The sequence below is a fragment of the Delphinapterus leucas genome, chromosome 1 (genome assembly GCF_059928025.1).
Source record: "Delphinapterus leucas isolate spDelLeu-1000000601 "Yukka" chromosome 1, BTC_Dleu_Yukka2, whole genome shotgun sequence".
Classification (NCBI taxonomy): domain Eukaryota; kingdom Metazoa; phylum Chordata; class Mammalia; order Artiodactyla; family Monodontidae; genus Delphinapterus; species Delphinapterus leucas.
Window position 1 is genome coordinate 56,518,495 of NC_143129.1, and position 27,227 is coordinate 56,545,721.

The 27,227-nt window shown below is 36.5% G+C and overlaps 1 protein-coding gene across 1 annotated transcript in view; it reads right to left on the reverse strand.

The window, feature by feature from the left end:
* TDRD5 (tudor domain containing 5) overlaps nucleotides 1–27,227 on the reverse strand; it is a 97,579-nt gene that overhangs the window by 18,236 nt on the left and 52,116 nt on the right. The window contains exons 8-14 of the mRNA XM_022556603.3: nucleotides 26,605–26,813; nucleotides 24,679–24,899; nucleotides 22,178–22,390; nucleotides 21,528–21,594; nucleotides 10,250–10,450; nucleotides 9,590–9,748; nucleotides 7,178–7,342 (exon numbers count right to left, since the gene is read on the reverse strand). Of these exons, the coding sequence (XP_022412311.1) occupies nucleotides 7,178–7,342; nucleotides 9,590–9,748; nucleotides 10,250–10,450; nucleotides 21,528–21,594; nucleotides 22,178–22,390; nucleotides 24,679–24,899; nucleotides 26,605–26,813 (1,235 nt within the window). The remainder of the gene's footprint in view (nucleotides 1–7,177; nucleotides 7,343–9,589; nucleotides 9,749–10,249; nucleotides 10,451–21,527; nucleotides 21,595–22,177; nucleotides 22,391–24,678; nucleotides 24,900–26,604; nucleotides 26,814–27,227) is intronic.

Here is a 27,227-nt window from a genome sequence, read left to right on the forward strand (position 1 = left end):
AAAACCCTAGGAAAGGAACTAAGTGAAGTGGATATAAGCAATTTACCTAATAAAGAGTTTAAGGTAATGATCGTAAGTATGCTCAACAAATGCAGAAGAAGAATGGATGAACACAGTGAGAAGTTTAACGAAGAATTATAAAATATAAAGAAGATCCAAACAGAGCTGAAGAATACAATAACGGAAATAAAAAATACACTGGAATATCAATGGTAGATTATATGATACAGAGGAACATATTAGCAAACTGGAAGACAGAGTAGTGGAAATTACCCAAACTGAACAGAAAAAATAATCTTTTAAAATGAGGATAGTTTAATAAGAGACCTCTGGGACATCAAGCATGCTAACATTCACATTATACAGGGGTCCTGGAAAGAGAAGAAAGAGAGAGAAAGGGGCAGAGAACTTACCTGAAGATGTAAATAGCTGAAAACTTCCCTAATTTGGGAAAGGAAACAGATATCCAGGTCCAGGAATCACAAAGAGTCCCAAACAAGATGAACTTAGGGGTCCACACCAACACACATTATAATTAAAATGACAGAAATTAAAGATAGAGAGAGAACCTTAAAAGCAGAGAGAGAAAAGCAACTACATATAAGAGAACTCCCATAAGACGACTTCTCAGCAGAAACTCTGCAGGCCAGAAGGGAGTGGCAGGACATATGTCTACAACCAAGAATACTCTACCCAGTAAGGCTATAATTCAGATTTGAAGGAGAGATAAAGAGTTTTAAAAACAAGCAAAAGCCAAAAGAGTTCAGCATCAGTTTTATAAGAAATGTTAAAGGGACTTCTCTAAGCAGAAAAGACCACAACTAGACATATAAAAATTATAAAAGGAAAAGCTCACTGGTAAAAGCAAAAAAACAGTAAAGGTAGTAGATCAACTACTTATAAAGCTAATAGGAACGTTAAAAGATAAAAGTAGTAAAATAATCTATAACTACAATAAGTAGTTAAGAGATACATAAAACAGAAAGATGTAAAATATGATGTCAAAAAACACTATATGTGAGGTAGGGGGAGGGAGTAAAACTGCAGGGTTGTTACAGTGTGTTTGAACTTGAGATCATCAACTTAAAATAACTATATATATATGCTTTTAAAACTTTACATATATGTGTATATGTATATATATACATATACACACACACATAGAGAAAGAGAGGGATAGGGAGGGAGGAAAAGGGGGAGAGTTAGTTATATATAAACCTCATGGTAACCCCAAACCAAAACTCTATAATAGATATACACAAAGAGAAAGGAATCCAAACATAACACTAAAGGCAGTCATCAAATCACAAGAGAAATGAGCAGAAGAAGGAACAAAAAGAACTACCAGAACCAATCAACAAAATGGCAATAAGTATATATCTATCAATAGCCGCTTTAAATGTAAATGGACTAAATGCTCCAATCAAAAGACACAGAGTGGCTGAATGGATTTAAAAAAAAAAAAAAAAAAGACCCATCTAAATGCTGCCTACAAGAGACTCACATCAGATCTAAAGACACACACAGACTGAAAGGGAGGGGATGGAAAAAAGATATTCCATGCAAATGGAAATGAAAAGAAAGCTAGGTTAGCAATACTTATATCAGACAAGATAGACTTAAAACAAAGACTGTAACAAGAGACAAAGAAGGATATTACATAATGATAAAGAGATTAATCTAAGAAGAAGATGTTACAATTGTACATATATACACACCCAACACTGGAGCACATAAATACATAAAGCAAATATTAATAAACATAATGGATTTTATTATAAATAATAATAGTAGGGGACTTTAACACTCCACTTACATCAATGGACAGATCATCCAGATAGAAAAATTAATAAGGAAACAATGGCCTTAGATGACACAGACCAATTGGACTTAATAGAGATATACAGAATATTCCATCCAAAAGCAGCAAAATCACATTCTTTGGATGTGCACATGGAACATTCTGCAGGATGGATCACATGCTAGGCCACAAAACAAGTCTCAATAAATTTAAGAAGACTGACATCATATTAAGCATTTTCTGACCACAATGGTATGAGACTATGGAAGTCAACTACAAGAAAAAGCTGCAAAAAAACCACCAACACATGGAGGCTAAACAATATGCTACTAATCAAAAATGGGTCACTGAAGAAATCAAAGAGGAAATTTTAAAAATACCTGGAGAGAAATGAAAATGGAAACACAATGCTCTAAAAAATCTATGGGATGCAGCAAAAGCAGTTCTAAAAGGGAAGTTTATAACAATACAAGCTACAAACAAGAAAACAAGGAAACAAGAAACATCTCAAATATACAATCTAACCTTATATCTACAGGAACTAGAAAAAGAGAAACAAACAAAACCCAAAGTTAGTAGAAGGAAGGAAATAATAAAGATCAAAATATTGTAGAAATAAATGAAAGAGAGACTAAAACAACAATAGAAAAGATCAATGAAACTAAGAGCTGGTTCTTTGAAAAGATAAACAAAATTGATAAACCTTTAGCCAGACTCATCAAGAAAAAGAGTGGGCCCAAATAAACAGAATCAGAAATGAAAGAGGAGTGCTTTGTGACCGCCTGGAGGGTGGGATAGGGAGACGCAAGAGGGAAGAGATATGGGAACATATGCATATGTATAACTGATTCACTTTGTTATAAAGTAGAAATTAACACACCACTGTAAAACAATTACACCCCAATAAAGATGTTAAAAAAAAGAAATGAAAGAGGAGAAGTTACAACTGATACCCCAGAAATACAATCATACAAGACTACTAAGAACAATTATACACCAACAAGTTGGACAACCAAGAAGAAATGGATAAATTCCTAGAAACATGCAATCTTCTAAGACTGAATCAGGAAGAAATAGAAAATCTCAACAGACCTATTACTAGTAATGAAATTGACTCGGTAATTAAAAAAAAACTCCCAACAAATAAAAGTCCAGGACCAGATGGCTTCACAGGTGAATTTTACCAAACATTTAAAAAAGAATTAAAACCTATCTTTTTCAAATTATTCCAAAAAATTGAAGAGGAAGGAATGCTTCTGAATTAATTCTATGAGGTCAGCATCACCCTGATACCAAAAACCAGACAAAGACACCACAAAAAAAGAAAATTACAGGCCAATATCACTGATGAAGCACTAAACTTGTAATTACCATACAACTCAACAATTGCGCTCCTGTACATTTATTCCAGAGAACTTATGTCCACACAAAAACCTGTGTACAGACATTCATAGCAGCTTCATCTGTAATAGCTAAAAACTAGAAATAGCCCAAATGTCCTTCAACAGGTCAATGATGAAACAAACTATGACACATGCATGCCATGGAATACTACTCAACAATGAAAAGATCTAACTATTGATACATGCAATTACTTGAATTATACTTTGTGAAAATAGCCAATTTCAAAGGGTTACATACTATATGATTTTACATAGCATTTTTTTTTTTCGCGGTACGCGGGCCTCCCACCGCTGTGGCCTCTCCCATTGCGGAGCACAGGCTCCAGACGCGCAGGCTCAGCGGCCATGGCTCACGGGCCCAGCTGCTCCGCGGTATGTGGGATCCTCCCAGACCAGGGCACGAACCCGCATCCCCTGCATCAGCAGGCAGACGCTCAACTACTGCACCACCAGGGAAGCCCTTACATAGCATTTTTAAATGACAAAATTTTATAAATGGAGAACCAATTAGTGGGGAGAGGGGTGGTGGGAGGGAGTGGGTGGATGGACATAAAAGGGGCAACACAGGGACCCTTGTGATGACAGAATTATCAGTATCTTGACTGTGCTGTTGCATACATGAACCTGCATGTGTTAATACTGTAGAGAACTAAATATACATACACACACACACAAATAAGTACAAGTAAAACTGGAGAAATCTGAACAAGATTGGTGGATTGCATCAATGTCAATATCCTGATTGTGACACTGTACTACAATTTTGTAAAATGTGACCACTGGGGGAAGTGGGTAAAGATTACATGAGATCTTTCTGTATTATTCCCTATAGCTGCACATGAATCTTTTAGTAACCGCAATAAAAATGTCAATTAAAAAATAAAAAAAGAAATAAAACTAATTCAACATTATCTTTTCCAGAAAACAGAAAAGGAAGAAATGCCTCTAGACTCATTTTATGAGGCCAGCATTACCCTGGTACTAAAACCATACAAAGATAGTACAAGAAAACTACAGACCAATATCCTTCATGGAAATAGACATAACAATATTCAACAAAACATTAGCAAATGGAATCCATGGTGTATAAAAAGAATAATACACCATGACCAAATGGGGTTTATCTCAGGAAAGCCAGTTTAATCCAATATTTAAAGATCAATTAATGTAATATACCATATTAATACAATAAAGGAGAAAACATGATATCAACATATGCAAAAAAATCATTTAACAAAATTCACATCCATGCATGCATGATAAAACTTTTCATCAGGATAACAAAGACATCCTCTCTCACAACTCCTGTTCAACATCGTGTCTGAAATTCTAGCCAGTGCAATAATAAGGCAGGAAGGAAGATAAAGACACATAGATTGGAAAGGAAAAAATAAAGCTGTCCCAATTAGCAGACAACACTATTGTCTATGTAGAAAATCCCAAAGAAATCTGCAAAACACCTCCTAGAACTAATAAATGAATTTAGCTAGTTCACACCATACAAGCTTAAAACACAAAAATCAATTTCTACATACTAACAATGAAAATATAGAAATTGGAATAAAAAGATATCATTTATAATTGCTCCCAAAGTAAATTAAATAATTAGGTAAGTATTACCTAAGTTAGCTTAATCTTTGTTAGCTTTAAATACCTAAAGATAACAAAACATGTTCTGTATATTAAAAACTATAACACCTTGATAAAGGAATAAAAGAAAACCTAAATAAATATATATACTGTGCTCACAGATTAAAGATGTTAATTCTCCTCAAATTTACCTACAGATTTAATGCAATTCCAATAAAAATCCCAGATACAGATAAGTTGATTCTAAAATTTAAATGGAAAGGAAAAGGAACCATAATATTAAAAATAATTTTGAAAAAGAGTAAAGTAGGAGGAATCATACTACCTAATTTTAAGAGGTATGAATCTACAGTAATCAAGACAGTATGCTACTGGCAAAGGAACAGACAGATCAATGGAGCAAAATAAAGTCTAGGAATAGTCTCACACAAATATGGACATTTGATTTTTGGAAGGTCTACAAAGACAATTCAATGGAGAAAGCATAGTCTTCTCAACAAATAGCACTAGAACAATTGGACATCCATATGCAATAAAATGAAACTTAACCTAAATCTCACACCTTATAGTAAAACTAAGTCAAGATGTCTTGACACTGAAAACACTGTACATAAAAGAAAAAAACCTGATAAACTGAACCTTCTCAAAATTAAAAACCTTTCCTGTATGAAAGGCACCATTAAGAGAATGAAGCTACAAGTGGGAGAAAATATTTGAAAATCGCAAAACTGACAAAGGGCTATCCAGAACATATCCAGAACAAAAACCCAACAGTAAGAAAGAAAAAAAACAATAAAAAAATGGGCAAAAGACTTTAATAGGCATTTCACCAAGAAATACATGTGGATGGCAAATAAGCACTTGATAAGATGGTCAGCATCATAGTCATTAGGGAAATGCAGAGTAAAACCACACTGTGATCCTACTACACACCTATGAGAATGGCTAAAAATAAAAATTACTGACCATATCAAGTGCTGATAAGATATGGAGCAACTGGAACTCACACACTGCTGGTGGGAATGCAAAATGGTATACCCAGTCTGGAAAACAGTTTGACCACATAAACCAGCAATCCTACTCCTGATTATGTTTATAAAAAAACCTGTACACAAATATTTATAGAAGCTCTATTCATAATTACCAAAACCTGAAATAACCAAAATGTCCTTCAGTGCATGAATGGATATACAAACTGTGGTACATCCATACAATAAAATACTACTCATCATCAAAAGAAATGAGCTATTGACACATGCAACAATTTGGATGAAGGTACTACGCTGAATCAAAGAAACCCCTAGTGGGAAGTTACATACTGTATGATTCCACTTATATGATAGTTCTGAAAAGGTAAAACTACAGTGACAGAAAACATAAATGGTTGCTAGGGCGTTAGGGATTTGGGGAGATGTAATTATAAAGGGGTAGCAACAGGGAGCTTTTTCAGATGATGGAAGCATTCTGCATCCTGATTGTGGGGGTGGTTACATAAATCTATACGTGTATTGATGGGACAGTACTCCAAATACAAAGTCAATTGTGTACTGTATGTTGATTTAAAGAGAAAGAAATATTAACACCAGAGAAAATAAAAGTTATGCAGGAAAGGAAAACTTGCCATAACATACTACTTGGCTGTAAATAGCATTTACAGAGTCATAGCAATAAAATATTGAATGGTGATCTAATGGAAAGTTTGATATAACTATATTAGTAAGATGATGGTGGGGGAACAGAAAGGATATTTTTGTGGTGGGGGAGAAGGGATGAAAGAGAACTAAACCCTCATCTCTAGTAGTAAGAAGGGCATACATACTTAAAACTGAAGAATCAGGAAATAACATAAGCATGCTATTTAATGAAAGAAATCGAGGTAAATTCCAAAAAAAGCAGCTAAAAGAGATGAAAATGGTTGCTCGGGGAAATAGGAAATGTAGGGGAAGGGGTTATAGGGAACTCTAAGCTGTGTGTACACAAACATTTGTTTGTTTTTTTTAAAGCTGTGAATACATAAACATTTGATTAAAATAAAGTATATCCTTCAAAAAAGTTGTCAACATTTTTCCTGATGGGTTTTCTTAATACCGTTTCTCAATACTAGTTTCCATTCACTGCATAATTCTTGAAGACTGTCCAGAGCTATGGGATAGTAAAACACATCGAAGTCAAATAATGGCGTTTCTTTTTTTGTGATCAAGGCCATATTGCTGCAACTTTGGTCTTGGTGACTGTTGAAGAATTTGTAATTCATCTGTGGGAGATGCTCTCATGGCACTGGAGCAGTAGGATTTAAAGAGCTATGTTATTCCAGTACCCTTCACTTACGAATTAATTACATTACATTAATTACCTTTAAAAAAACTATCTTCCCTTCTCCTACCTCACTTTCTTCCTTCAGATCTTGTAGCTCGGAGATGGAACACTTTGGATCGTCTTCACAGCTCTTCTCTTGGGTTTTCAAAGAACTGAATTCAGAATCCTTTAACAGCTGCTTTGAGGTGATTGACTTAAGGTGACTGAAAGCCTTTTCATCATTAATATCTCGCTAGTAGATAGGAAAGAGAAATTATTTTATTTTCTATACTATTTCTAAAATCTACTTGCCTATAAATTCTGAGGGGAATTTTTTGCTATGGTTCATGCATATGCCATATTATTTTCTAACTTTATGCATGACCCTAGGTCTTCCCATCCTACTAAACTAGTTCAGGCTGAAAAACATTTATGGAGTACAGATTACGTAATGTGTACATGGTAGCTCTGTGGATATAAAGATGAATGCAACAGGTCTCAGCTCTAAAGGAACTCAAAATATAGCAATGAAGACACACAATCAGATAATCACAGCACAACCTTCAGTGTACAGCCAACACAGAGATATGACCAAAATATCACTGGGGAAGGAGGATGCCTGAGAATATGCAATAAAGGAGATAACACAAATTGTTAGGATGCCTAAAAGAAGAGTAGGAATTACAGGGAACTCGGTGTATAGAGGTAGGTGTATGTGTGTGTATCTGTGTGTGTAGCATATGGGAGTCTTGATATGTTAAAATATAGGCTGGGATAGGATAGAGGAGCTTTGGACCTTATCTTTTTTGCAGAAAAGATGGCCTTATTTCATTTTCAGGACTGAACTATGATTATTTAAAGACATCAAACAGTGATGATAAGATATTCTAAAAACTTTTAAGGTTGAATTCAACTCACTATTTAAGAATCAGGAAATATAACTGTTCTAATCAAGTAATAACAACTAGCAAAAATTCAGGTTTCAGAAAGCCAAACAAGCCCAATTAATTTTAACTAATTTTATTTTATTATTATTTTTTAATATATTTATTTATTTATTTTTGGCTGCATTGGGTCTTTGCTGCTGCGCAAGGGCTTTCTCTAGTTGTGGCGAGTGGGGGCTACCGTTCGTAGCAGTGTGTGGGCTCCTCATTGTGGTGGCTTCTCTTGTTGTGGAGCACGGGCTCCAGGCACACGGGCTTCAGTAGTTGTTGCACGTGGGCTCAGTAGTTGTGGTTCGTGGGCTCTAGAGTGCAGGCTCAGTAGTTGTGGCGCATGGGCTTAGTTGCTCTGTGGCATGTGGGATCTTCCCGGACCAGGGCTCAAACCCGTGTCCCCTGCATTGGCAGTTGGATTCCTAACCACTGTACCACCAGGGAAGTCCACTAATTTTAAACTAAAATGAAATCTAAAATGTTGACATCATTTTAAACATGCAGCAGTAAACATTCATACATATTTTTCAGAGTAGGTTAATCTCTCAGTAGTCAAATGGCCTTTTAAAAAATTTTTTTATTGAAATATAGTTGATTTACAATGTTGTGCTAGTTTCAGGTGTACAGCAAAGTAGCCTTTCCTTTTTATCTTTTCTAATAGTAAAAGTCCACTAAAAAAAATAACATCATCCCTATAATTTAAAAAGTCAGATATATAAAACATACTTACACAAAATAATATTTTCATATTTTATTCAAAGAAAAAAGCTTTGCTGTGTCCAAAAAAATAAATTTTGGGCTCTCAAAGTGAACCCAATCTATATTCTTAGCCCAGTATTTGTTGCCATGAGGAATATGAGACTCAGAGGACATGTCTATTTATCTGCTTATTTGTTGAAAAATCATTTAACTTATTACTTACTAATGTGCTTCACTTTACTTATATCTAAAATAGGGATCTTAAGGCACCAATCTGGTACAGTGGTTGTGAAGATTAAATTAACTAGTACATGCAAGTACTTAGAACAGTGCCTGCCGTGCAGTATGAGTTCAATAAGTGTCGGTTATTTTTTTTTTATTATTGGTACTGTGGGATGGAATAATACATAATATTATTATTACTGTGGGTAGGAGTTGCCACAAGCTTTACAGAGAAAGTAAGAAATGAGAATACTTCAAGAAGAATCTAAGGAGTGTAGAGGGAAGAACAGCATTTGGGTCAGTGTAGGTGAGGTCACAACTGCAGCAAGGCAGCAGTGGAATTCAGTGTATGAGAGAAATCATACAGGAAGAGCATGGCTGAAGTAAAGGTTTAAACCAGCAAATGATGAGAGACAAGATAACTGTTAAGATTACTGCATAGTTTCCAAACTTTCCTAGGTTAGGAATGCCTCAGTTTCGCCATCAGTAAAATAAGGTTAATTATAGTCACTACATCACAGGGATTTTATAAGTATTAAATAATATATTTAAAGTGCCTTTTATAGTGTTTGGCATATAGTAAGTACTCATTAAGTATTAACAATAATAAAAAGAATATGATGATGTTTGCAAAAACCTCTTACCATGGTATATAATTCTCTCTCTTTTGACTGTGGATTTATCTCTCGATCTTCATTAAAATAGTGCTGCTGGGAAGGAAAACCCAGTTCTGTCAGGACAATGTCCTCTGGCCCTGCACTGGATTTAGTGTATAAAGTTAAAGGGTTGAGGTCTCTGAAACCCTAGGATTAAAAAAATACGAAGGAAATTTAGTTTCTCAGAGAAAAAGTGAAAAAGTTAGCACTTCATAATTTTCAAATGTTGTGGAAATGTATTATCTTCTAAAATTTAATAGTCAGATTTTTTTCTATAGTGATAGTTTTTGCTAGCCACAAAAATTATCAACATCAATATTAATGAAACTGTAGACACTGCTATCAATAATTACAAAATAAGAGACTGTTGCTCTTCTCTAAGTAAACTTCAGAAAATTAAATAATGGGGGGTAAGACAGAATCCTCAATCAATTATTTAAAATAAAAGTATATTCTAAAGGACAATAAGCCAAATGTAGTTTTTTGTGATCATGTGAAAATTAAGAAAGTGCTCTGCATTAAGAAGCCAGGAATCTCACAGATATCGCTAAAGAATAAATCAAATAACCTTCAGTATTAAATTCTCTTATACCTTAAACTGTTGAGATTAAATACAATACATTACAAAATACATCCAGACTGCTCCACCTTAGAAGGGACATTTTCTTGGCATACAATAGCATGGCCCTCTGTTCTCAAGACATGATGGAAATAGATGTCTTCATGTGAGGATGTATCACACAGAAAAATGTTAAGGATTCCATCTACATATTCATCCACTACCCCCACTAATGGCTTCAAACCACACAACTTCTGGAACTGCAAAATAGCTCTGGATGTCCAATGTTCCTGAAACACAAACAAGATATGAGATTCAGATGACAGATGCAAACATGAATTATAAAAAACATATACAAAAATGAATTCCTAATGAACTAGAGATTTTAGTGGGAAAATCAAAGCATGAAAATACTAAAATAACACATTTGAGGATATTTATGATTTGGGGATGAGAAAAATCAGAATAAAGGAAAATGATGAAAATGGGATTATGGGAAAAAATTTATTGTAATGTGATGAAAAACTTTCATGTTTGGAAATGTTTGAGTTAGATTATTGGACCAACCCTCCTGCAGAAACTAAATATTCTAGATAAAATATTTTTAAAATATGTCCCCAAAGCATCAAAGAACTGACAAAAGTGTAACAAATTATCAGGCCAAAATTAAAGGGAAAGCGGGAACTATTTTTGCCTTCAGCGTATGTGCTAATCCAGGCAAATCTTCACTTCGGTTTTGATGGTCTCACAGGTCAAAGAGGACAGAAATCAAAGCCAGTAACCACCCAGAGTAGGGAGTGGAGAGGAGGACTTTCCTTTATTAAGCTGAGTCCCTAGGGGTTCATGCTCAGGATAAGGAGGAAAAGAAATAAACTAGCTTTCACATGGATTTGCAGCTCAATTTTCACATCACCTGGGTGATATACAAATCCTCAGGTTGTTCATTTAAATTAACATGGCTCCAGACTGGTTGTACTGCTAGATACCTGGCAGAAGCGAATGTAAATCTCTCTGGAGGTAGGCAATCTCAATCTGCATTCAACCATTTTTACAAAAATTTTTAAAAGTCAATGAGCAGTACACAGACAAAGATAAAAAGCATATAAAGAGACAATGAATCACAAGGAAGAACAAAGAGAAACAACATAACTAATACAAAACCTCAAAAACTTTAGATATTTGAATTTCCAGATGAATTATAAAGGAACTAACATACTATGCTTAAAATAAAAACAAAAAAACAAAATTAATTTGAAAGCTTCTGTAGAGACCTGCAATCTATTAAAAATTGATCTAGCAGAATTAAAGAACCAAGAGAACTTTTAGAAAGTAATAATATAATAACCAAAAGTAAAAAATAGGTTTATTCAATAGCAGATTAGGTAGAATTAAAGAGTGTATCAGTAAAGTGGAAGGTGATTTGGAAAAGTTACCCAGAATGCAACACAGAAGACAGAAATATGTAACATACAGAAGAGAGGTTAAAAGATATGGAAGGTAAATTGAGAAGGTTTAACATACTTTTAATTATCATTCTAGAAAAAGAGAGGCAGAAACAGAGAGAGAGGGAATATAAAGATGAATATGGGGAAATGACAATAATTGAAGAGATAATGGCTGGGAATTAGCCAGATTTAATGAAAAGTAACAATGCACAGATAAAAAGTCCAATGAACCACAAAGTAGGATAAATAAGAATAAATCCACACATAAACATATTAAAACTGAAGAACACGGTTTTCAGACTTCAGAAACATGTTAGAGTGGAAAAACTACCTTTGTCTCCCCCTTTCAATCCACATCCAATGAAACATCCACAACTCAACAAAGGTGTCTCCGCCCAACACAATAGGGCACTGGAGAATTCCACACATCTGCACACCCAAAGCTGGGTGTACTGGAACGCACAGTGGGGGCAAGGGAACCTCAGAGCCCGTGCCTGCAATCCTGGCCCTTCAACTGAGGCAGCAGAGCCCATAGCTTCAGAGAACCCAGTAGCAGCAGGGAAGGTGGTGCACACACTGTGGCCACCTGACCACTCCCGGCACCCATGACCACAGGCAAGTGGGGAGCAGCGGCAGTGGGGCCCGCGACCCTGTCCCTCCAGCATCTGAGGCGCCCATGACCCCTCCTCCCATTCCCCTTCCCCCACAGAAGATCCTGTGCCTCAAGGGATCCCAGACACAAGGAAAGAGCCAACCATCCTGGTGATGACAGCGGCTCTGGCAGAAGCATGGCAGCAACGACCCTGGCGGCACAAAAAGCAACAAAGAAGGCATGGAGCCACACCTATTACAGGGTGGGTGGAGGCTGAAAAGTGCTAACTCTCAAATATGACCAGAGGCAGCTCAAGGAAGAGAAACCGAAAACTTGTGTGATGGTGCCACCTACCGGAGGGAATTTAACTCCTAACCTGTCATTTAATACTAAATGCACTGGCTCAAGAACACTTCATCAAACAACATGAAGGGCCACAGTGACATGGTACCACAAAAAGACAATGACAATTCTCCAGAAACCAAAGTTATAGAATGTTCCAATTTAACTGATAGAGAATGCAAAATAGCTGTTGTGAAGAAATTCAATGAGCTAAAAGAAAACTCAGAAAGGCAGTTTAATGAGCTCAGGAATAAGATGAATGAACAGAAGGAATACTTTACCGAAGAGACTGAAACTTTAAAAAAGCACCAAACAGAAATTCTGGAGCTGAAGAACTCAATAAATGAGATGAAGAATACATTCGTCTGGGACTAGAGCAGACCATATGGAAGAGAAAATTAGTGAGCTTGAAGATAGAAATCTAGAAATGAAGAGGAAAGGGAAGGGAAGATATTTAAAATGAGGAAATCCTACAAGAGCTCTCCAACTCTTTAAGGACAGGCAACATTAGGATAATGAGTATCCCAGAAGGAGAACAGAGGGAAAAGACAGCAGAGAGATTATTTAAAGAAATAATACAAACCTGGGGAAGAAACTGGATATACAAGCCCATGAAGCTAAGAGAATATCTAATTACCCCTATGCAAAAAGACCTCCTCCAAGACATAATATTAAAATTGTCAAAAGTCAATGACAAAGAATTTTAAAGGCAGCCAGGGAAAAAAGGATGGTGACCTACAAAGGAGCCCCCATTAGGCTACCAGTAGATTCTCAGCAGAAACGCTACAGGCCAGGAGGGAGTGGAATGACATTCTCAAAATACTAAAAGATAAAAACTGTCAGCCATGAATACCCTATTTCAGCAAAGTTATCATTCAGATATGAAGGAGAAACAAAAACTTTCCCAGACCAACAAAAGCTGAAGGAGTTCATCAACACTAGACCTGCCTTACAAAACATGTTGAAAGGAGCTCTTCAACCAGAAAAAAAAAAGTGGCAAAAATACAAAAAACTTTGAGCAAAGTAATAAAAAGACAGAACTGGAAAACAGCAACTCTCTATCAGAACAGATTTTTAAACACTTTATTAATAAATAGTATAAAATCTAAAGGGAGAAAAAAAATAAAGCAGAAAAACAAATATAGCTCTCTTAGTTTGATAACAACTCACAACATAAAAAGGGGTAATTTAAGAGAACAAAAACAAATTTCATAGGGGAAGAGGAAAAGGACGGCACTTGTATAGGTAAATGAATATAAGATGCTATCAGCAGAAAATGGACTATTTTAATTGAGATGTCTCATACAAACTTCAGGGTAAACACAGAACATAAAAATAGAGCAGAGACACAAAAAACAGCAAAAGAGGAAGCTAAGAAAAATACCTTAGAAAACCACCAAACCAAAATGGCAGACAGAAACACAAGGAAAAAGAAACAATGGGGGAAAAAAAAAGAAACAATGGGAGATTTAAAGCAACCAGAAAACAAAAGCTAAGAAGCCAACATCCAACTATCAATAATTGCCCTAAATGTAAATACACTAAATTCACCAATCAAAAGACACAGAGTGGCTGGATGGATTACAAAGCAAGACCCAACTAAATGTTCCCTCCAGGAGACTCATCTCAGCTCTAAATACAAACATAGGCTCAAAGTGAAGGAATGGAAGATGATTGTCCGAGAAAACAGCAGCCAAAAGAAAGTAGATATAGCCATACTCATATCAGGCAAAATAAACTTCAAGTCAGAAAAGGTAACAAGAGACAAAAATGGACAGTATAATAAAGGTGAAAACACATCAAGGAGACGTAACAGCAATTAATATATTTGCACCTAATATAGGAGCACCAAAATACATAAAACAATTATTGACAGACCTAAAGAGAGAAATTGGCAGCAACATGTAATAGTAGAGGACTTTAATAACACCCCACTTACATCTATAGATAGATCATCCAGACAGAAAGTCAACAAGGAAACACTGGCCTTAAATGAAACAACAGACAAGATGAATTTGATAGATTTGTACAGAACATTCATTCCACCCAAATGCAGTAGACTATACATTCTTCTCAAGTGCACACGAAACTTTCTCAAGGATAAGCCGTATGTTGGGATGCAAAACAAGTCTCACTAAATTTAAGAAGATTGAAATCATATCAAGTATCTTCTCTGGTCACAATGGAATGAAATTAGAAATCAACTACAAGAAGAAAACTAGAAAAGTCACAAATACATGGAAACTGAGCAACATGCTACTGAACAACTATTGGGTCAATGAAGGAATCAAAGAAGAAATAAAAAATTACCTGAAGACAAATGAAAATGAAAATACAACATACCAAAATCTATGGGATGCAGCAAAAACATTACAAAGAGGGAAGTTCCTAGCAATATAGACCTACCCTTAAGAAACAAGAAAAATCTCAAACAATCTAACCTTACAGCTAAAGAAACTAAAAACAGAAAAACAAAGGGCAAAGTTAGTAGAATGAAGGAAATAATAAAGATCAGAGCAGAAATACATAAAATAGAGAGTAAAAGGACAGTAGAAAAGATCAATGAACTAAGTGCTGGTTCTTCAAAAACATGAACAAAATTTGACAAACGTTAGCTAGACTCACTAAGAAAAAAGAGAGAAGGTCCTGATAAATAAAATCAAACAAAAGGCAGAAATAACAACAGATATCACATAAATACAAGACTGTAAAAGAATATTATGAACAGCTATATACCAACAAATTAGACAGTCTAGAAGAAATGAACAAATTCCTAGAATCATACAAACTTCCAAGACTGAATCAGGAAGAAATAGAGAATCCGAATAGACTGATCACTAGCACAGAGACTGAAACAGTAATCAAAAGCTCCCAAAAAAATGAAAGTCCAGGACCAGAAAGCTCCACAGGTAAATTCTACCAAACAGTCATAGAAGATTTAATACCTATCCTTTTCAAACTATTCTATAAAACTGAAGAGAAGGGAACATTTCCTAACTCATTTTAAGAGGCCAACATCACCCTGATACCAAAAGCAGACAAAGACAACACAAAAAAAGAAAATTCAGGCCACTATCTCTAATGAACATAGATGCAAAATCCTCAACAAAATATTAGCAAACTGAATTCAACAGTACATCAAAAAGATCATACTCCATGATTAAGTGGGATTTATTCCACACAAGAATGGTTCAATATTCACAAATCAATCAATGTGATACACCACATTAACAAAATGAAGGATAAAAGCCATATGATCATCTCACAGGATGCAGAAAAGGCATTTGACAAGATTCAAAGCCCATTTATGATAAAAACTCTCAATAAAGAGGATACAGAAGGGACATATCCTCAACATAGTAAGGGCCACATATAACAAACTCCCAGCTAACATCACACTCAAAAGAAAAAAACTGAAAGCTATTCCCCTAAGATCAGGAACAAGACCAGGATGCCCGTTCTCGCCACTTTTATTCAACACAGTATTGGAAGTCCTAGCCAGAGCAATCAGGCAAGAAAAAGAAATAAAAGGCAACCAAATTGGAAAGGAGTAAAACTGTCACTATTTGCAGATGACATGATTTTATATATAGAAAACCCTGAAGACTCCATCAAAAAACTCTTAGAAATAATAAATGAGTAAAGTAACAGGATACAAAATCAATATATAAAAATTTGTTGCATTTCTATATGCTAACAATGACCTAGCAGAAAGAGAAATTAAGAAAACAACTGCAACAAAATAAAACATTTAGGAATAAATTTAACCAAAGAGGTGCAAGATCTGTATATTGAAAACTATAGGGACTTCCCTGGTGGCGCAGTGGTTAAGAATCCACCTGCCAATGCAGGGGACACAGGTTTGATCCTGGTCCAGGAAGATCCCACATGCCGCGGAGTGGCTGGGCCCATGGGCCATGGCCGCTGAGCCTGCGCGTCTGGAGCCTGTGCTCCGCAACAGGAGAGGCCACAACAGCGAGAGGCCCACGTACCACAAAAAAAAAAAAAAGAAAAAAAGAAAAAGGGCAGAGGAACAGAATAGGCATTTTTCCAAAGAAGACATACGTATGGTCAACAGGTACATGAAAAGATGCTCAACATCACTAATTACTATGGAAATGCAAAACAAAACCATAATAAGATAGCACCTCACACCTGTCAGAACAGCTATTATCAAAAAGGCAAGAAATAAGTGGTGGCAAGGATGTGGAGAAAAAGGGAAACCTGTTGGTGGGAATGTAAATTGGTACCTCCACTATGGAAGACAGTATGGAGAGTCCTCAAAAAATTAAGATTAGAACTATCATATAATCCAGCTATCCCACTTCTGGATATTTATTCAAAGAATATGAGAACACTGATCTGAAAAGATATCTCAACCCCTATGTTCTTTGGCATTATTTACAATAGCCAAGATATGGAAACAACTGAAGTGCCCATCAACAGACGAATGGTAAAGAAGATGTGGTATATATGTACATAATGGAATACTGCTCAGCTTTAAAAAAATATATAAATGTCTTGCCATTTGCAACAACATGGATGGAACTTGAGCATTTTATGCTAAGTAAAATAAGTCAGATAGAGAAAGAGAACTACCACATGATGCCACTGATGTGGAGTATTAAAAAAAACGAATAAACAAACAAACAAAAATAAAATAATGTACGAACCAAACCAAACAAAAACAAATACATATATATGGAGAACAGAGTAGTGATTACCAGAGGGGAAGGGGAAGGGGGGAGGGCAAAATGGGTAAAGGGGGTCAGGCCAACTATGGTTACAGATGGAAAATAAATTTTTGGTAGTGAACACGTGGTAGGGTATCCAGAAGTAGAAATATAATGTACACATGAAACTTATATAATGTTATAAATCAACATTACCTCAATTACAAATAAATAGTTTTGTTTCCTAAAGAGTAAATTTACAAGTTTCAATTTCATTAGCAGATAGTTTTAATGCCATCCTGAAATTGTTAAAAGCATAGTATCCTTTGAAAAAATATCCTAGGGCTTCTCTGGTGGCACAGTGGTTAAGAATGTGCCTGTCAATGCAGGTGACACGGGTTCAAGCCCTGGTCCTTTAAGATCCCACATGCCGCGGAGCAACTAAGCCTGTGTGCCACAACTACTGATCCTGCGCTTGAGAGCCCATGAGCCACAACTACTGAGGTTGCATGCCACAGCTACTGAAGCCCGCGCGCCTAGAGCCTGTGCCCTGTAACAAAAGAAGCCACCGCAATGAGAAGCCTGTGCACCGCAACAAAGAGTAGCCCCCGCTCGCCACAGCTAGAGAAAGCCCGTGCACAGCAACAAAGACCCAAAGCAGCCAAAAATAAATAAATAAATATATAAATTTTAAAAAAAGAAAGAAAGAAGAAATATCCTGGATTATTGAGGTCTTTCTTCTATACAGATAGCAAATATCTATAAAATAAAAATCTATCCTGCTTTTTAAAAAAGCTGAAGAACACAAGTAACAAATACAAAATTTTAAAAACAGCTACAGACAAAAAGGATATTGCCTTCAAAGGAACATCCATTAGATGGACAGCTGGCTTAAATATGATAAGGGAAACCAGAAGCCAGTGTAATGATACCTTCCATGTGCTGAAGATAGTAACTACCAACCTAGAATTCTATACCTACTGAACATATCTTTAAAGAATAAGCACAAAATGATATTTTCAGGTGAACATAACTGAGTTTGCCATCAATAAACCCTTACAAAATGAAATCCTAAAAGATACAGTTCAAATAGAAAGAAAATGTTCCCAGAGGGTTTGAGCAGCAAGACTGAAAAGCTAAGAGACTGAGAAATACGTGACTAAATCTAAATGGATTTATTATTATTATATGCAGTTATTTTCTTGAGGGGTTAAAAACAATAATGTTAATTACAAAACAAAAATAGATCAGAAGAGGACGTTAAAGAAATTCGTGTTCTAACGTCCTTGTATTGCTACACACATATGCTGTACTTCCTAGAGTAATCACTGAAATAACATCGTGGAATGATTAAAAAACCTCTTCAAAATAAGGCGTACAAGGTGAGAAAAATAATAGGTAAGCCAGTGACTTTTCACTAGGGCCACTGGGTTCTCTCCAGTGCTTGCAAAGTTTAGTTGTCATCTAAGGATTTGGGCAGATTTTATATCCTTACAATGATTTTGGAACGCACCCATTCTATGGCTCCCTCCCTTTAAGTATTACACCCTAACTTCTAGCTGTTTTGTTATTCCCAAACAATGTCCTCTAATCCTGCAAGCCAGCAAGGCTGTAGACTGGGGAGTGACCTCAGGAAAGAAGCTGAAAAATTCCTGACTCACCTATTGTGGTTTGACTTCCAAGGGTAGACTTCTACTTTTCTGCCTGCTTTAGATTTTGTATATGAGAGTATTAGCTCACCAAACCAGAAAAAAGATATAGAAATAAAGACATGAATGAGATACATTCAGTTAAAAAAATTTATTGAGCACCTACCATGCACCAAACATTGATCTAGGCACTGGAGATACAGTGGTAAATATGACAGACAATATCCCTGATCTCAGGAATTACAATGTTGTATGTGAACAAACAATTAAAATAATACCAGATAGTGTTATAAAGATAAAACAAGGGACTTCCCTGGTGGTCTAGTGGTTAAGAATCTGTCTTGCAATGCAGGGGATGCCAGTTCGATCCCTGGTTGGGGAACTAAGATCCCACATGCCATGGGGCAGAAAGCCTGTGCACCACAACTACTGAGTCCATGTGCTCTGGAGTCCGTGAGCCAAAACTAGAGAGCCCATGTGCCACAACTACTGAGACCGCACACTCTGGAGCCCATGCACCACAACTAGAGAGCCCACGTACTGCAACTAATGAGGCTGCACACTCTGGAGCCCACACGCCACAACTAGAGAGAAGCCCACACACTGCAACAAAGAGCCCATGTGCCTCAACTAAAGATCGCGCATGCCACAACTAAGACCCGATGCAGCCAAGAAAGAAAGAAAGAAGGAAGGAAAGAAAGAAAGAAAGAAAAAGAGAAAGAAAGAAAGAAAGAAAGAAAGAAAGAAAGAAAGAAAGAAAGAAAGAAAGAAAGAAAGAAGGAAAGAAAGAAAGAGATATTAATGGTACAGATGAACCTATTTGCGGGGCAGACATAGAGAATGCACGGGTGGACACAGTGGGCGAAGGGGAGGGTGGGATGAATTGGGATATTAATTTTGACATAAATACACTGTGTAAAATAGATAGCTAGTGGGAATCTGCTGTATAACACAGGGAGCTCAGCCCAGTGCTCTGTGATGGCCTAGGTGGGTGGGATGGGTGGAGGAGGGAGGTCCACGAGGGAGGGAATGTGTGTATTCTTACAGCTGATTCACTTCACTGTGCGACAGAAACTAGCACAACACTGTAAAGCAATTATACTCCAATTAAAATAAATAAATAAACATTTATTTTTTAAAAAAAAGATAAAACAAAATGATGATGAATGACTGAAGAGGAAGAGTGCACTTTAAATTGACTGGTCAAGGAAGTCCTTCTTGGGGGAGTAACATTTGGGCTTAAATTTGAACGACAAGAAGGAGCCAACCATGAGAATTCTTTGAATAAGCTATTTCAGTGACCAGCATGCGCAAAAGCCCTAAGACCAGAAGCAGTTTAGGAAGGAAATTCCAAAGAAAATGAAAAATGGAAGCCACCTGGCTGATATGAGAGTAACGGACATTGGCTATGAGTGGGTCACAAATTTAGCCCTGACCTCCCTGATGGAAGTACTAAAAAGAAACCTAGTCACGGCTAAAATGCACCCTAGAAAACAATGCTGAGTAGTGACTCGCACAAAAACCATACTTTGCATAATTATTTATAATACTCAAAAATCAGAAGTGGACTGAATTAGTCTAACAATAAAGGGACAGTTAAACAGGCTACAATGCACGTTTAGCTAATAGATTACTTATGTACCTATTAAAATTGAGAACTATAACATGTAAATGTATTTATGCTATAATGTTGAGTGGAAAAATGGAATATAAAATAATGATTACTATTTTATATAAGCCTAAAAACCCTACAAAACCCTCATCCCCAACATCCAATAAACTAAACTGAAAGAAACATATCAAATTTCTAAATTGAATGCATTTGAATGGTGGCATTACAGATAATGTTTTTTCTTCTTTTCTCTTTATTGTGTTTTTCAGATTAAAAAAAAGTAAGGAATAATCCACGTATATGTTAGCAACTGATAAGTTATTTAGGTTAAACAGACAAATATGGTGTAATAAATGTGTATGGCATGTATAATTAAGAGTTCTGAGGGAAAAAACATAAAATTAGGTGCATAACTATAGCTACATAAACCAATGTATCTATATGGATGAAAACGCCTCCTGCTCCATCCCACTGCAATCATCTCCCACCACCAGATAATTCTTTAAAAAACATATATCTGATTGTGGCAGTTCCCTTTAGTTGCTCCCCAGTCTGGACATTGCGTCCAGACTCCTGCACATGCCTATGGGTCTCCACCTTAGTTTACTGTCTACTTCTCTGACATCATTTGCCATGCACCAATTCCAGCACATCGTCTATTATGTAGCCAAACAGAACCACTTAAAATTCCTCATATTTGAGATATTTCATGCTGCTCTCCCTTTGCCTGAAATGTCTTTCTTTTCTTGTCTGTCCAGTTATAGAACTAATCTTCCTTCAAAGTTTCATGCAAATGCCACCTCTAGTATGAGGCCTTCTCTGATTACCCTGAACAGAGATGAGCACTCTTCCTTTTGCATCTCTACCACACGCTGCAAAATTTTCTAGCAAATATGACACAGCACTATTATTTTTCTCTACGTGCCTATCTTTCATACTGTCTACAATGATTTCTTTGAGGGCTCATTCTATGTTTTATTTTTGTATTCTGAGAACCTAGAATTGTTCTTGGCATCAAATGTTTGCTGATTAAACAGGAAACAAGCAAACATACCTCTACTGGTCTCACCCAAGCCAAAGAACAGGGGATAGCCTGAGCTGGAAGCCTGGTGTAGCAGCACCTGCAACAGATAATCAAATATACGAATATTTAATCATATTTCAAAACTGCATTTTATGGAATCTCTTATCCATTCCTTGATTTAAGCTTGTCACACCATTTCAGAGTATTTTACTCATGCATTTTAAAATTAATGTCTTACACTTTAAAGTAACCTAAGAAATACACTTGTAAAAACATAATAGTCCTTGAAAACCATGCAATTAAAATATAGGTAGGATATGTATAACTGAAAATAAATAAATAAATAAAATATAGGTAGGAACAGTTCAACCTTCATGCTATATAAATGCAACTCTTAGCATGACCCAAAGAATGATTTTCTTAACATAAGATTGAAATTTAATCTCATGGTTCATTCAGATTCACGGTCATGTGAAAGAAGACGTGAGAGATTATAATCCAACTGTGATTATAATGACCAAATGACCATTTGCCAAACCTGCACTAAGATGAAAGGGGGTGGAATGGAGGGTAGGATGGAGGGAGAGAGGCAGGAGAAAAGGAAGAGAGATCCTAAGCCCACAGAGTTTCAGCATTACAGCTCAAAACTTAAGTTGTCCTTATTCAGTTTATTAACTCACTTGAGGAACCTCAGGGAGGACTTCTGAACAGTTCCAATATTTCCAAAGTCTGGATAGAACACTTCAACTTCCTGTTTCCCAAGAATTCGATGGATAATGACCCGATACCACCACTTATCCTCAGAAATCCTTACACAACAGAGATGTCCCGGTTGGATAAAATACTCTGGCATGGCATATCGATCAGAAACCAGCTGATTAGAATAACAGCGCCTGTGGAATTCCATAATACACAGAAACCCATAGGGGAAGAAAAAATTAAAGATCATTTTTATTGATGTATCAAGAGCAGCAATGTCTTGGCAAAAAGCAAAGAAAAAAACCCTCACTTTTTCTGATTTGGTAATGCTTATTATTAATACCAATTAATTTTCTTTTTCTTGTCCAAATCCCTTCTCTTTATCAACAAACTTCTTCCAATAGAAACTTACTAAGTGATTATTATGTAACATTATGCCAGGTGTTCTTGGGTGGGAGGTGAGTATATAATGTGGTAAAGTTAGAAAAAAACTTTTGGAGAGATACAAAGTAAATTATTCTTGTATGTGGCACCAATGTAAAAATCAGACATTTGTTGTACATGAATAAATCTAAAGTAACTGAAAATGTAAACATTTTACATAGTGTTTACTAACAAAGGACATGATTTTTCACTAGAGAAAAGATAATTTAGAGCAGTAGCTCTCTAAGTGTAGTTCACAAATCCCTGGGACCCTGATACCCTTTCAAAAAGTTCCTAAGATCAAAGCTATTTTAATATTTTAGTATTATTATGAAAATAGTTATTTGCCCTTTTCACTATGTTAGTATTTGCATTGATGCTGTAAAAGCAAGGGTGGGTAAAATTCCCGGTGCCTTTGCTAAATCAAGGCAGTGGCATCCAACTGTACTAGTAAACGTTTATTTTTCACTGCCATGCATTCACATTAAATAAAAAAGAAAGAAAAAAGAGGCTACTTTCACTTAAGAATGTCCTTGATAGGGCTTCCCTGGTGGCGCAGCGGTTGGGAGTCCGCCTGCCGATGCAGGGGACGCGGGTTCGTGCCCCGGTCCGGGAGGATCCCACGTGCCATGGAGCGGCTGGGCCCCTGGGTCATGCCACTGGGGCTGCACGTCCGGAGCCTGTGTGCCGCGGCAGGAGAGGCCGCAGCGGTGAGAGGCCCACGTGCCGAAAAAAAAATAAGAATGTCCTTGATAAAGCAATAAAAATTATTAAGTTTATTAAATCTCAACCACTGACTATCTTTTCAATGTTCTCTGTAACAAAAGGCAAGTACAAGTAAAATACTTCCCAAGTTGTTTTAATGAAAAGCACTTTTGCACTTCAGTTGTGAACTGAATTAGCTGCTTTTTGTGTGTGTGTGTGTAGATTTATTTTTACTTGGAAGATGAACTAGACACTATTTTCATGGAACACCATTTTTGCTTGAAAGGCCACTCACAAACTATGTTTATTCAGACTTGCGTATTTGCCATACATTTTCTCAAAAATGAAGCAAGCTTGCCACTTCAAGGAAAACATTGACAGTATTTATTGTCAATGATAAAATTCAAAAGCTTTCAAATGAAAATTAGGATTTTGGCAACGATGCATCCACCACCATAAACATGACAGCTTCCTAATACTTAATACTTTTCTGATGCAATCAGTGATACTATTAATGAATGTGATTTTTTAAAGATATATTGTGTGATGAAACATGTCAACATCTGGAAGATCTATATAACTCAGTGAACCAGTATTTTCCAAAAGACCAATACATGATGTTTTAAAATCGTAGATGGTGGTAAAATTCAGGACCAGTTCCATTGAGTCCACACTGAGAAGTTCCCTATGCTTACTTTAATGTTAAGCTACAGCTGTCTTGAAATTCTTAATACTTTTTAAACAAGGAGTCTTACATTTTAATTTTGGACTGGAGCCTGCAATTACATAGCTAGTCCTGGATCCATTCAAAGTGCAAAGGCAGAAAATGAATTTTAACATAGTAGAGTTTGAAAAGTTCAAATTCCACACTGAAACTAACTTCAAGAAACTACCACTTGTCAAGTTTCAGTATACTATCAAAGAGTATTCACAATTTTCTGAAAAGGCTATTAAAATACTCCTTTTCCCAATTATGTATCTGTCAGAGGCCAGATGTTTTCATGTACTTCCACCAAAATAAAGTATTTCAAGAAATTAAAGACAGAAGCAGATACTGAAATCCAACTTTCCTCTAGTATGCCAGATATTAGAGATCTGCAAAAATGTAAAACAGTGCATTCTAATTTTCATAAAAGTTATTTTTCATAAAATGTTATTTATATTCAGAAAAATGAATTTATCATTTTTAAACAATATTTTTATATTTTTTACAGTTTTAATTTCTATATGATAAATATTGATAAACAAAAGTTCTCTTGGGTCCTTAATTTTTAAGAGCCCTGAGACCAAAATGTTTGAGAACTGACTTAGAATGAGATACATGAAAAACACATGGAAAACAACAGATTCCTACCGCATTTCAATCATCATGTCTTCAAGTAACTCTGATGAATCCCTGCTATAGATTCGGATGTAGAATTGACTAGGAGAGATGATACACTCCACAAAGACCCCCACGAGGGTACTGGTACCTAATGGGGGTAGTTTGCATAATTTCTTGTCCCGTACAGCATCAGGTGGGATATCATGATTTGCCATTGCCAAGTTGAGCTGTGATTTGTTAATTTCTACTTGCTACAAGTTAAAAAAAATCAAAGAAACCACTATAAATCTTTGAGTAACATTTCAAACTCTATGACAACGTTTCTTAAAATATATTTCATGAGTCACCTTTATCAGAATCACCTGGCAAACAATAAAAATGAAAATTCTTAGGCTTTAGCCCAGACTCACTCACTAGAAGTGAGGCCCAAAATTATGCCTTTAAAAAAATTCCCGGGCCTTCCCTGGTGGCGCAGTGGTTGAGAGTCCGCCTGCCGATGCAGAGGACATGGGTTCGTGCCCCGGTCCGGGAAGATCCCACGTGCCGCGGAGCGCCTGGGCCCGTGAGCCATGGCCGCTGAGCCTGCGAGCCCGGACCCTGTGCTCCGCAACGGGAGAGGCCACAACAGTGAGAGGCCCGCGAACGGCAAAAAAAAAAAAAAAAAAATTCCCGAGGTGATCCTTGCCTACATTAAAATATTAAAAGTACTGTCTTACGATATTAGGTAAAGAGTGAAAAGTGTGTCACACAACTGCCCTATATAAAATTGAAAACATCATACTTCAAATACTTAGGCTGAACTAAGAGTCTCATCCTACCCAGTTCTACCAACAAAGGCAACTTTAAAGAATGGATTAAATTTCAGGGCTTCCCTGGTGGCACAGTGGTTAAGAATTTGCCTGCCATTGCAGGGGACACGGGTTCGAGCCCTGGTCTGGGAAGATCTAACATGCCGTGGAGCAACTAAGCCCTTGTGCCACAACTAATACTCAAAACTTTTAAGTACTTTATACTTTTAAGGCTTAATACTGAACCTGCGCTCTAGAGCCTGTGAGCCACAACTACTGAGCCCACGTGCCACAACTACTGAAGCCCGCATGCCTAGAGCCCATGCTCCACAACAAGAAAAGCCACTGCAAGGAGGAGCCCGCGCACTGCAACGAAAAGTAGCCCCCGCTCGCCACAACTAGAGAAAGCCCGCACGCAGTGATGAAGACCCAACACAGCCAAAAATAAATAAATTTATTTAAAAAAAAAAAGAATGGATTAAATTTCAGACTAGTCTTCCAATCAAAAATACGGTTTCTCAAACACTCTCATTCTCAAATATATTATTTTCCTTCAGGCCTTTCTATTGTCCTCTAGAAAATATAGCAGGCTCTCCAAACAAAATGTTTTCCTTCCATGAAAGAAGCCAGGTGTAAAGGGCAGAAGGCAAGAAGAGTAAGCAATTAATTCCTTAGTAACTACAAAATAAGTAATAGGAGATGAGAATACAAAAAGGGAGAAGTGTGTGTGGAGATATAATAAAGGAGAAAAACAATAAAAGCACCCTCTAACTGAGGTGAGGTGCAGGGGCAACCTGCAGCAGTGCTGAGGCATACAGCTACAATAGAGCTCCTCAATTCTTCCCTCAAAAGTCCTGGAGGGTTGTGAAGCCTACTGAAACACATGGACAGAGAATCAGCAATGTTATCCTGAAACAACTGTTAAATCTTCGAAGACAACTGAAAAGCCTGAAATGAGACTCAAGGAAAGCTAATTATACAAAAGGCCGAAAACCAGAATAAATGCTGCATAAGGTGACTTCAGACCAAAGTTCTGGTCTAGCCTAAGAAATCATACATCTAGAAATAAGACCTTTCTCAAACACAATTTTTGTCTTAAGAAACATTCATTCAGTTACTTTCCATAATGCTGAATCTCCAGGGCACAAAGCCATCAAACCTTACTCACCAGCTGTAAAGGCTTTACCACCAGATTAGCCTTCTTGCAAATCTTCTCTTCTGGCTCTTTGTGGTTTTCTGAAGGGCAATCCTGTGTAGTCTCCTTGATAACAGTAGTAGACAGTGAATTTCTAGGGGGACTGGACACACAAGCTTTGGCTTCTATTTTCTTATCTGATTGAACTAAACATGAATTTCTGACTGATGACACAGCTCCATCTGAAATGACCAATAGAGGAGCCTATGTATATCTATTAAAATAATTTGGAAACTGTTAATAAGCACATTCTATGTGCCAGGCACTGGGCAGATAATGAAAGATGAGAGATATGAACCTGTCTTTGCAGACCTTTCAGTATGGAGAGATGTAACAGAAGTCCCAGATGGGAACAAATCTTATGTTATTTATGTTGGGGGGGGGCAAGTCTGATAAGGTTTTTTTAACTTTGGTGAAAGGTTTTATTTTACAACATCCTGATTTCAATTTATTTCTTGTTCAGCTTTAGCTGTGAACATTCATTTGCTGCTTAATGTACAACGTATGTGACTACTTAACAGTCCATAATACAATGCCTTAATTTTTAGGGAATTCCCAAACCAATCACATATTTTGACCATACAATCATACAAATG